Source organism: Gossypium arboreum, chromosome 9 (assembly GCF_025698485.1).
Source record: "Gossypium arboreum isolate Shixiya-1 chromosome 9, ASM2569848v2, whole genome shotgun sequence".
NCBI lineage: Eukaryota > Viridiplantae > Streptophyta > Magnoliopsida > Malvales > Malvaceae > Gossypium > Gossypium arboreum.
In genome coordinates this window covers 9,936,268-9,948,912 of record NC_069078.1, presented here as the reverse complement: position 1 = coordinate 9,948,912, position 12,645 = coordinate 9,936,268, and the positions used below count along the sequence as shown (strand labels likewise).

General features: G+C 34.5%; 2 protein-coding genes across 2 annotated transcripts; one reads left to right on the top strand and one right to left on the bottom strand.

Moving 5' to 3' along the window:
- Positions 1–870: 870 nt before the first annotated feature.
- Positions 871–1,830, top strand: LOC108454962 (alkane hydroxylase MAH1-like). The gene has a single exon (XM_053018564.1). It carries the CDS (start codon positions 871–873, stop codon positions 1,828–1,830), a length of 960 nt encoding a protein of 319 aa, XP_052874524.1.
- A 1,213-nt stretch (positions 1,831–3,043) lies between these two features.
- LOC128280390 (uncharacterized) lies at positions 3,044–4,255 on the bottom strand. Its single transcript, XM_053018538.1, has 4 exons — positions 4,054–4,255; positions 3,881–3,973; positions 3,705–3,805; positions 3,044–3,547 (listed from the first exon to the last, which is right to left on the bottom strand). The coding sequence occupies exons 3-4, from the start codon at positions 3,729–3,731 to the stop codon at positions 3,131–3,133; spliced, it is 444 nt and encodes a 147-aa protein (XP_052874498.1). The 5' UTR covers positions 3,732–3,805; positions 3,881–3,973; positions 4,054–4,255; the 3' UTR covers positions 3,044–3,130.
- Positions 4,256–12,645: the final 8,390 nt, after the last annotated feature.

Below are 12,645 nucleotides of genomic sequence, written 5' to 3'. Positions count from 1 at the left end.
AAATATACATAAATTGCTTTTTTAATATTTATGATATAACTTTAAAAATTTTAATTATAATTATTCAAAACACTCGTACAAGTTTATGCTTATAATATAATTTTATAACTTAAATTTATATAAAGAAATTTAAAGTTAAACCATTACAAAGTATTTGAAAGTCATATAATTTTATAATTTCAATGCTTATCCTCTTTCTAAGAATTTAAAAGTGTAATTGCTATAAATTTTTATAATTTTTATAATTATGCTATAAATTTTAAAGCTATTTAAAATTCGTTAGAAGTTTATTTAAAACAAAAACAAACGAAAAGTCGAACTCCCACCTTACATATCTACACAAGATAGTTAATGTTCGAAAAATTCACTTCATAAATTGAATTAAGAAGAACAAGGAATTTGCCTAAACTTGGTTATATCAATTTCATGGCATTACAGAGTTTTCTTCAAGTTTTCTTCTTGGCTCTCATTTCCTTTCTGTTTCTATACCAGTTGATGAGAAATAAAAATGGGTGTCCAAAGAGTTCTCCTGGCATTGTTGAGCTTCTCCTCAACGTTCATCGGCTCCACGACTGGTGTACTGAGACACTAGAAAGCTGCAAGGGAACTTTTGTTTTGGAAGGCCCTTGGTTTGCTAAGATGAACTTGGTGGCGACGTGTGACCCCGCCAATGCTCGCTACGTTATGAGTTCCAACTTTGACAACTTCCCCAAAGGGCCTGAATACAAGCAGATGTTCGATATCTTAGGAGACGGGATTTTCAACTCCGATATGGATTTGTGGAAAAACCAGCGGATAGCAGCTCAAGGATTCATGAGACATCACCTTTTCCACCAATTCTTGTTGAGGACTATCTAAGACAAGGTGGAAATGGGGCTGATGCCCATCATCGACCATGCTGCTAAACATGGCTTGGTCATCAACTTAGAAGACATTTTCCGAAGTTTCACGTTTGATTCTGCATGCCTCTTGGTTACCGGCTATGATCCTAGTTGCCTCTCCCTCGAACTCCCTCAAGTTCTTTTCTCCAAAGCCGTGAATGATTTCGGGCAAGCAATACTTTATCGGCATGTTCGACCACGAAGCTTTACTAAGTTGCAGAAGTGGTTGAACGTAGGACAAGAAGGGAAATACAAGAAGGCATGGAAAGTTCTTGATGATATATTAGCTGAATATATATGTCAGAAAAGAAAAGAAGCGAACAAGCTGATCCAGGAGTTGGTATCAGTAGATGATGTGGATCTCTTAACATCATACATAACTGAAAAGGAATCAACAGGTTTGAAATGTGATGATAAGTTCTTGAGAGACAACGCTCTGAATATGATAACTGCTACGACGGACACGACGAGCACTGCTCTTACTTGGTTCGCTTGGCTGGTTTCCAAGCATCCAATAGTGGAAAACAAGATCATAGAAGAACTTGAATCAAAAATACCAATAGGTGAAACCAAAAGGAGGCGGCTATTCAATGTCGATGAGGTAAAGAATTTGGTTTATCTCCATGGAGCATTGTGTGAGGCATTAAGGTTGTATCCACCAGCCCCTTTCAATCACAAGGAACCTGTCAAACCAGACATGCTTCCAAGCGGGCATCCAGTTCATCCAAAGACAAAAGTCTTGTTTAGTGTGTATTCAATGGGAAGAATGAAGTCAATCTGGGGAGAAGATTGCTATGAATTCAAGCCTGAGAGATGGATTAATGAGAGAGGAGAGATCAAACATGAGCCATCATACAAGTTCTTATCTTTCGGTGCAGGGCCAAGGATATGTTTGGGGAAGGAAACATCATTTATTCAGATCAAAGCCGTGGCATCTACTCTGATTTAAAATTATCGTATTCATGTAGTGGAAGAAACTCCGGTTGTTCCAGCCGTATCGATTGTCCTGCACACCAAGTATGGACTGATGACTAGGATCTCCAAGCGATGGGAATAAATGTCTGATAGCCTGCTTCAAAAGAAGAATGACTAGTGTGATGCGATGGCATTGATTGTATGATAACTTACTACAAAGTTAAATATCAAGTGCAATATGATTAAAAATAACTCAGTGTAATATATGTTTGGTGAATGTAATTGAAAAGTCTTGTAGTAATGATAATGGATTGTATGAAAACTGTGATTCAACTTAATTTTTATATTTTTTCAATAGGAGAATTATAATTTAGATTTTTTCTCTTAATTTTAATTTTTTCTTTAAGAAAATTTAAATCCAACTAAAAATGTTAAAAATTAGGAGGAAATAAAATATATATTAATAATTGATTCCTCTAAAAGTTTAAATATGTTTTTTTAAATTTTAAATTTTAGTCTTTATACTTTAGTCTTGAGATATTTAGTCTCTATAGTGTTTTATTTAAAAATTTTGGTCATTTTGTTTAATTACGCGTTAAAGTTAACAACTGTCAAATGTAAAATAACTTTTTAACCCTCAACATTTATATTTTTTGTGTCAATTTAGTAATTACCCTTTAAAAGTACCTATAAGATTTTAAAATTTTTAAAATTAATTTTTTCTTTGAATTAAGAACATAAAATGAAAATTTTAATTTTTTAAAAATAAAAAATAAACTCTTTAAAATTTTAAAATAAATATGATTTTAATAATTTAAACAAAAATTCCAAAATTTCATGTTATTTAAACTAGATTGGACCAGTCAGTCAGAATGAGAACACACTACAGGAAAACAGACTTTTAGCGGCGTTTTTTTTGCCTTTAGCGGCCTTTTTAAGCGCCGCTAAAAACTTTAGTGGCGCTTTCTCAAGTACCTCAAAAAATGTCGCTATATGTAACGCTGGTAAAATTAGCGGCGCTTTCTTAAAAAACGCCGCTAAAGACCAGGATTTTTAGCGGCGCTTTTTAAAAAAAAGCCGCTAAAGACCAGCACTTTTAGTAGCGCTTTTGAAAAACGCCGCTAATTTGCCCAATTTTGCAGTATGTATTTTTGCACCTATATCCAACCCTCCTGTAAGAAATTCAACCAAAAACAGCAAATATACCATGAAATCCAACCAAAACCTGTAAATTTAAATAATACAAAATTATACAAAAAATATATTATATAAATTGTAAATGAATATTCAAAATATTCTTACAATAATGTTAAAAGTTACAAGAAAACAAATGTCTAAGATGGGGGATTTTGAAATTGCTGGAACATAGTCATCATAGACTGAAGCTGTAGCTGGAGTTCATTGTATTTTTTGTTCTGCTCCGCCTCCCTCACTGCTGCCTCCGCCTCCCGCGCTGCTGTCTCCGCTCTAAGTTGAGAAATTTGCTCATCTGTGCTAGCTTGTATCTGAACTATCTGATCTTTTAGCCTCTGAACTTCAGCTTGACTTTGACTCTCGGAAGGCATGTATTGGTGCGAGGCGGATCCAAAATATTGGGTCGGGTTAAGACCAGATCCTTGAAATCTAACCTGACCATACCTTTCAGGACCCAAAAGTTCATTAATAATTCTGTTATCAATATCCTCAAAATTAACAGAACTATCAGTCGAAGCAGTCGCTTCATACTCTGCCTTCTTATCTTTTAGTTTCTCCTAATAAATCAGTTAAAGAGTTAGAAACGAAATATACAATAAAAAGGAATACAACATAACATTATTTAAATTAAACTAATAAAAACGACAAATTAAAACATTATAATTAAATATTATAAATATTTATAATGAATCAAATTTTATTAAGTAAATATACCATAATTTCTGCAGCCTCAGATGTCATCGGAGTTCCATCTTTTTCACATATGTAATGTCAAAAAGCTGAAGGCGTCCAACTTTTTGACCAGACGAGGCTTCCTACAATATAGTAGTAAATATTATTTAATAGTAAAAAGTCATTAATACTTGATAGAATTAATAAATCCATAGTACCGCGGCCTGAGCTACACAAGCAAAACTTCTCGATCCTGCCGTGTGCGTAAATTTTTGTTTTTGCCTGCTGCTTGTTCCAACTCGCTCACGGTCCTACATAATGAAATTATTATTACGTATATAGTAAATACTATAAACCGAAAAATTTATAAAAGTTTGCAAGTACATAATACCTCTCCTTTCTTCGAATTCCAAAATCGAACCGCATCTTCCCATTGGTACCTCAGCATTCCCGGTGGGACATTTTGCAATTTTTCTTCGAGGCTTATGGGTTTTTTAAAATATTCTTTTTTCAAAATACTTTTATGGTCTCTCCATTTTTTACCCAATGCCTTCTTGATATAGGCATCAGAGACCTCTAAAGCAAACCTCTCCTAATAAACACAGTTTAGGAAGTAAATATAAATGAAACTTAAACCAAAGTATTATAAATTACATTAACGTTTTGTTACCTTAATATTAGAGAGAGCTTGATTTTTATTGCTATCAGGCATGTTATGCCATGATTCCTAGTTGATGGGCAACATATTGGCATTTCGTGCTATAATGCCCAATAGCCTGCTAAAAGTCGAGCTTCTTGTCCAACAGGCTGACCATGGCTGTTTCTAGTTACTTTGACACGCTCGACAGAATTTAAGTTATATAAATCTGTTAGAAGCGTACGTCCTCGACCTTTGCGCGTCTGACCATTTTCAGCTGAAAAATAATATATTATTACTATATTGAAATTTAAAAATAAATCAGTAATAAAATTTAATACAATTTGTAAAATAAACTTAACATTACTTTGAAATTCCACAGACTCGTCAAGTGTCTCGGGCACGCTTGAAGATCCAACAACTGTCTGCTGTTCAGTACTTACTTTTTCCGAATTTGTAGTATTCTGTACAATATTAAGATCTCTTAATCTTCTTCTAGGCATTTTTCCTGTAACACATAAAATAGTTAAAATTTTAGTAAGAAATAACAACAATAGTAAATATAAAATAGTTAAATTATATAACATGACCAATGTTAAAATTATAACATTACATATAAATAAAAACTCATAAAATCTTACTACATCATAAATCGTAAATATCTTCGTCCATATCCTGACGAACCCATTGAAATTGTGTACTAGTACTAGGGATATTTTCATTTAAGTTTTGTTCTGGAAAAGGCAAAGTTTCTGATCTTTCAACGATGTCATCTCTACTTCCATTCCTCATGTCAAATAAGTCTCTAGGGGTGTTTCGGAGTACAACGTACCAACCCTCATCAATTGGATCTTTCGAGTAAAAAACTTGTTTAACTTGAGAAGAAAATATATACGGCTCGCCTATCAAATGTTCTCCAGTGTGAATTAATCGAGAAAAATTCACCATTGTAAAACCAAACTGATCATTTTTAATTTCGCGAGCAGTATTAGCATCAGCCCAATCACATCGAAATAAGACAACTTTCCATTTTCCATAGTAATCCAACTCAATAATGTCGGTTAGAAGTCCGTAATACTCCACATTTCCCTCGACAGGATTATTGTCCCTAGCACTAGCGTAACTTGTAATTAAAGAATTAACAACTACTCCACAATTTTGAGTTCTCCTCAATCTCTTGCGATATTTGGTATGAAATCTGAATCCATTCATGATGAAGCCACTATATCTTTTTACTACTTGATTCGGACCTTGGGAAAGCCATTTAACTTCGTCATTAACGATATTCCCACTCCAAACCTATTGAATCAAAAGTAAATTGAGTAATTGTAAATGTTATGAGAAAACATTATTATTTGTCAATAAAATGTTGAGTTGCATACCATTTGGCTTAACCATTCATGAAAAGATTATGCGAATAACCTATTAATCTCGCGATGTTGTAATCTTCGTGAGAGTGAACGAGATCTTAAGACTTGTTTGTACTCACTATGTTAAAAACATGTTTAATTCGTTAAAAAATAAACAAATCAAAAAAAGATGAATATTTATCATATTCTAGAACTTACTTGCGTAATTGTTCAAGTGCATTATGGTGGAAAAGAACATATCTATGTGCTTGTATCCAAGATCGGTCATCTAATTCTGCAATTTCAACTTTGCTGATTGGTTCTCCATAACTTTGAAATAAATAAGTTTCGGCCAAGCTAGGATCATTGAGTCCGGCATTTCTACTTGGTCTATTCAATCTTGTTTCAACATCTTCTAAATATCTAGAACAGAATGTCATACACTCCTCTGCCAAGTAGCCTTCAGCAATCGATCCTTCCGGATAACGCTTGTTACGGCAATAAGACTTCAATTTGCTTAGGAACCTAAACACCATATACAACATTATCAAAACTGGTAACTATAGGTATAAAGGTGGAATGCCTTTGAAAAAAATTAGCACCTTTCAATTGGATACATCCAATGATAGAAAACCGGCCTACCAATTATTGCTTCACGAGGGAGATGAATGACAAGGTGCACCATAATTGTGAAGAAGAAAGGTGGAAAGATCTTCTCCAAATTGCATAATGTCAAAGCGGCTCGATCTTGTACTTTTTCAAGTTCTTCAACATTCAAATTTGCCACAAATTGCTTTCATTATATTGGACAGTTCAATTATACAGACGTTACCTTCTTTGACATACTGATGCAGTAAAGCAAGCTGGAAGTAGATCTTGCATCAAGATGTGATAGTCATGTGATTTTAATGAATATAGTCTTCGATCTTTAAGACTTACACATCGAGATATATTTGATGCATACGCATCCAGAACCTTTATATCCTTCAAAACCGTGCAGAACATTTCTTTCTCTTCCTTTGACATTGAAAAAATTGTAGGCGGCAACCAATATTTTCCATTAGGAAGTACTTGGGGATGAAGATCACGCCTAATTCCCATGTGAACTAAATCAAGTCGACTCTGAAGATTATCTTTTGATTTACCATCGACGTTCAAAATTGTCTGGATGATGTTCTCGCAGACATTCTTTTCAATATGCATCACGTCAAGATTTTGGCATAATATGTGATGCTCCCAATAAGGCAACTCAAAAAAAATACTTCTTTTCTTCCACAAGTCCGCCTCATTAGGGTCATCCTCCTCGTCAGATTCATCATCAGATTCATCCCTCGATCGTCTATTTGTTTGCCTGTTAGATGGTTGATTCACTTCCGTGGCGAAATCCATATCTTTTAACATGAATAAGATTTCAGATCCAATGGTTTGCTCAGGAGCTTTTTTCAACTCTTCAGTACCGTCAAATAAAGCCCTCTGAAATCTATAGCTATGATTTTCATCTAACCACCGACGATGCCCCATATAGTAGAACTTCTTCCCATTATATAACCACTGTGAACACGTTTGAGCAGCACAACATGGACAAGCATAACGTCCTCTCGGTACTCCAACCGGATAAATTCGCCTATCCGGAAATCATTAATTGTCCACGATAAGCAGCGAGACGTAGGTAAAAGTTCTCCTTTCTCAATACATCATACGTCTCAACACCCGCCCATAATTGTTTTAACTCTTCAATAAGTGGCTGCAGATATATGTCAATATCATTTCCGGGGCCTTTCTCTCCGGGGATAATCATAGATAATATCAAAGAAGATTGCTTCATGCAGAGCCATGGAGGCAAATTATAAGGAACAAGGACCACAGGCCAAGTACTGTACAAGGTGCTCATGATTTTAAAAGGATTAAATCCGTCAGATGCTAACCCGAGCCTTACACTCCGAGGATCACTTGCAAAGCTTGGAAATTTATTGTCAAATGATTTCCATGCTAAAGAATCTGCGGGATGCCTTAATAATCCATCATCTGTTCGTTGATCATGATGCCACGTCATAAGCTCGACTGTCTTTGATGACATGAATAGCCTTTGAAGCCTTGGGATTAGCGGGAAATATCACAAAATCTTGTTCGGCTTCTTTATTGACTGTGGCCCATATTCATCCTCATTAGCATCTTCTGCATCTCTATTCATCCAATGAGATTTACCGCAAACATGACAAGACTGTTGATTTCTCCGATCACCCCAATACAACATGCAATCATTTGGGCAACTATGAATTTTGTTGTACCCAAGGCCCAAATCTTTTATCACTTTCTTCATGTCTTTACATGATTGAGGGATTTTTGCAAACGGGAACATTTCTCTCAAAAGCTCTAACAGCATTGTCAAAGAGTTTCCGGTCCACCCTCTCAAACATTTTAAGTGGAAAAGGCGAATATAGAATGACATTTTCGAAAATTTTAATCCCTCATAAAGTTCTTCATTCATTTCACCAAGTAACGTGTGGAACTTCGCCGCTTCTTCATTCGGTTGTTCATCCGGTACACTTCTTCTCGTTTCCATAAAAGTATTCCCACTGATATTATAATTATCGGATGCAACATAATTTGGTGGAAATGATTGGAAACCTTCACTCCGCATATTAAATGCATCCCGCATCATACCTTCCACGTCATCTTCTCTAACATACTGACGGTAACCACTATAAGGATAACCCAGATTAATCATCGAAGAGGCTCCACTAGGTGTACACTCTCCATGGAAAATCCATTTTTTATACCCCCGAATGAAGCCATCAACAATTAGATGTTCGTAGACAACTTCACGATAATGCCAATAGATATTGCCACACTTCTTACACGGGCAAAGAATCATATTCTCTTGGCTTGAATTGTGAAATGCAAAATCTAAAAAAGATTGCACTCCATTTTGATACTCGTTGCTTGCCCTTGAGAAATTCATCCAAGTCCTATCTATTTCGTAGTTGTTGAAGTCTAAAGTTGGTAATAAGTTACACGGGTAAGTTGTTTATTATGTAAGTCTTGACATGATATATATTTATGTTTTATGTAAGTTATGTAGATTATATAAGTTATGAAATTTGAACTTTAAACTATATGCTTTTAAGGAAATTATTAGATTAAACTATATGTATTAGTTAAGTTATGTAAGTTGTTATGTACGTTATGTGAGTTATGTAATTTATTTAAGTAATGATCAATATTAATACTATTTCGATAAAAATTAGTATAATATATTTAAACAATGATCAATATTATTATATTGATAAAATTATTTATAAGTGGCCCTTCATCGTTGAAATTTTTAATTCTTTTTAAGGTCGATAGAATTATTTATAAGCTCCATAGAACTTTTTTGAAATCTTTTTTATACAAATACATTTAAAAATATTAAATATTAAAATCAAACATTATTAATATAAAAAAATAGTAATTTGAATATAATAATTTCAAAAAGAATCGTAGTTTAATTTTTATAAGTAAATTGGAAATAAATTAAGGTTATATAAATATTCAATAGCGATAAAACTTTTTCAAGATTTTTAAGATTCATCATACGTGGCGTTGTTACACCTAGGAGGATCCATTATATCTTGCGACTTGATATAAGGCAACCCGTCGGGTTTCGACCTATATACTTTGAATCTTTAAAATATTTAAAATAAGGTTGGAGAGAAGGTCAGCTATTGTTGTAATTATAATGGACAAGCAAGCTACATATATGGTAATAAAATTAATTCATACTTATTCATACTTAAGTTGAATCAAATAATAATTAAGTTGAACCAAATATAAAAAAATTAATTTGGAAACAAAATAGTTCTGCTCCAAACAGAACCAGCAATTAAATCTTTACAAAATCGCAACCCCAAAATATTAAATTTTCCAAAATCATCATGATAAAACTATTATTGATTACAATTTTGAAATAAAACGTACCTTAATAAAACGTACCTGGTCTACTCCACTCTCGCCAAAGAAAGCAGGTGGAGTCCAAAAAGTAATATTTGTTAAGTAATTTAAAGTGAAAATGCATAGAAATAAGGAAAAAAATTTAGCAACGAAACCTGTACATACCTAGAACAAATGTCAATGGCTATGGTGTATTTAGTTGCACCAAATATTATTTCAGATGCTCGATAGTACCTAGAACATATGTAAGATTATAAGAGTAGCACCAAATATATTTCAGTTTAAGCAAATATAAAAACTTTATCTATATCAGTACCAAATATTAATTCGAAGATTAAATGGCAGCTTCAGTTGAACCAATACTTGCAGGAGGAGCAGGAAGCAGTAACTGAAATACATACAACATTAATTCACTAATATAGACACATGGAACTATATCCTAAAAGTCAAAACACAAGGAATTAAAGTATATGTATCATATTTAGTATACAATATAATTTTACTTCATATATATTACTTCATATTTAGTATACAATAAAATTATTACTATCATTTGGATGACATACAGTTTCCAAATTTATTGGGTCCATCTACTTCAACTTCGCAAGTGCCCACTTGTACCGGGATCAAAGACACAACGCCAATGAAGTCAGTACACCTCAAAAAAATCGCCAAAAGCGCCTTTGTATAGAAAGCACACTTATCATCAATGGGACAAAGGAAACTTAAGAATGTGATGACAGGAACTACTCAAGAAGACACTGATTATCACGTGTTCTTATTCATACTTATTCATACTTCAAATAATAATTAATACTGTAACACCCCGAATTTGGGCCTAGAAGTATTGGGCCTTGAGTGTGGGTCCGTAAAGAGGTTTTATATAGGTATTTAATTGTGCAATGAAATGAAACAATTAAATGTTTGCTATTAGTGGTTAATGGCTTTGAGCGGTGTTGGAGAAATCTTGGGTTCAAACTTGGGCTTTAGCAAAATTTTGGTATTAAGTGAAAAAACACGGATGCTTGGATGAGGGTTTTAAATTATTATGTTAAATAAATGACACAAGGAAGCTTGTAGTCTAGTGGTTGTGGTGTCATTAAGGTTGTATGGGAGCACTGGTTCAAGCCTTGGCTCTTGCAATTTATTTTGGGTTTTTAAAGGAACTGGACTTTGGCCTTTAGACCTTATAATTAATTGGGGATAAAATATGACACAAAAAGCCTTGTGGCCTAGTGGCAAGTAGCTTGTGGAGCATTTAAGGGAGGCATGTGTTGAATCCCATGGCAAGCAAGGAGCATTTATTTTGCTAACGAGGCGGCAAGAGTTGGTGTTGAATTTAAACTCTAATGTTGGAGGATCCCACATCGAAGCTAATATAAGAGTGGTTGTGAAGTGGCTTTAAATAGAGGAACCATGAAGAGAGTAAATGTACCTTTCTTGGTGATCCCTTTATTGTATGGCGTGCTCGTTTGGGTTGGGTGTCGGCTAAGAGTGCTCGGGCGTGGATTAACTCCAGTCTCCTATCGGTGTGTATTTCTCAATACTCTAGGCGTAAGATGGCTACTTGGTCGCGATGGTAAAAAGGAGCCATGTATAGACTAACAGCCTCTGAATGAATGGATAAGTTGTTTGATTGTGTAGTAAATATTGGACTAGGCTAGGTGAATCGCATATCTGTGGCTAGGTTTGGGCTAAAAGGGCCACACGCGTGTGGGCCCATTTGGTAGAATAGGCTTTAGGCCCATTCGTATTGTTATCCATGTTTAGAATACTTTAGTTTACCAATTCTTGAAATGCCCTCGACTTGTAAAATTACCAAAGTACTCTCGATTTGAAATTACTGTTTTACCCTCGGTTCTGTAATTACTATTTTACCCTCGATTTATAGAATTACCGTTTTACCCTAATTTACATAATTACCATTTTACCCCCGATTTACATAATTATCGTTTTACCCTCGATTTACAGAATTACCGTTTTACCTTCGATTTACAGAATTACCATTTTACCCTCGATTTATAGAATTACTATTTTACCCTTGACTTACAGAATTATTATTTTACCCTTGATTTACAAAATTACTAAAATGCCCTTGGTTTGTGAAATTACCGCAATACCCTTAATTTGTAAAACTACCAAAATACCCCTGTATGGTAAAATGACGAATATGTCCTTATGTTCCGTATGACTGATGTGCTTAGGATTTACATATATTGATATTGGATTAGTTAAGTTTGAGTGACAAGTGGTGGTTATCGTAGGCGATTGATTTTGGAAACGTTTCAACTTCAACCCGTAACAGTGTGTACTAACCCTCGTAATAGCTTAGATTAATATTTCTTTGAAAAGCAAAAGCTTCATATTTTAGTGATTCGGAATTAATATTTAGATCTATTTTCTACACGTTTAAGTTGGATTCACAGCGGATATGGGGTAGGAAGGTATTTGGAACGTTCTTCAACGAGTAGATCTCTTGGTAAGTATTGAACCTTCTTTCCATTTGTATCTTGTGGTTTAAGAAAAGTGAAAACCCTCTGTCGACTAAGGCTAAAAGGGTTTTGGTGTTATTTGGTTTGTTGGTGCTAGTGAGGATTAAAGGCTACCGATCGAGGAGTGTGTGAAAAGCTTGGATCATCGGATGACTAAATCTAGTCATCAACTTGGCAAAGGTATGAACCCAAGGGCCATTGTGGATGGTGGCGAATGTGTAAGTGATGATAATAGGTAGTTTTCGATTTGGTTTAATATTAACATGGTCTAATCTATAAGTGGTTGATTATAGGAGAAATCGCATAGGAGATCTCGTCAAGGAATATCGCAAATCGGTGTAAAAGCGAACCTTTCATAGCTTAAAGCGATAAATGCGAAAAGCGAAATGCCGAAATTCGGCATTTCGAGGACTCGTGAGCAAGCGAACGCTCATTAGTTAGTTAGATTCGTTGAGAGGATGATCGGGAACATTGGAAACGGTAAAAACATGATTTTTGGCATTCACGGTAAGTTGGGCCTCGAGGGTTGCAATAGGGCCCAACAAAGCTTTCGGCCCATTTGGGTAAAATTG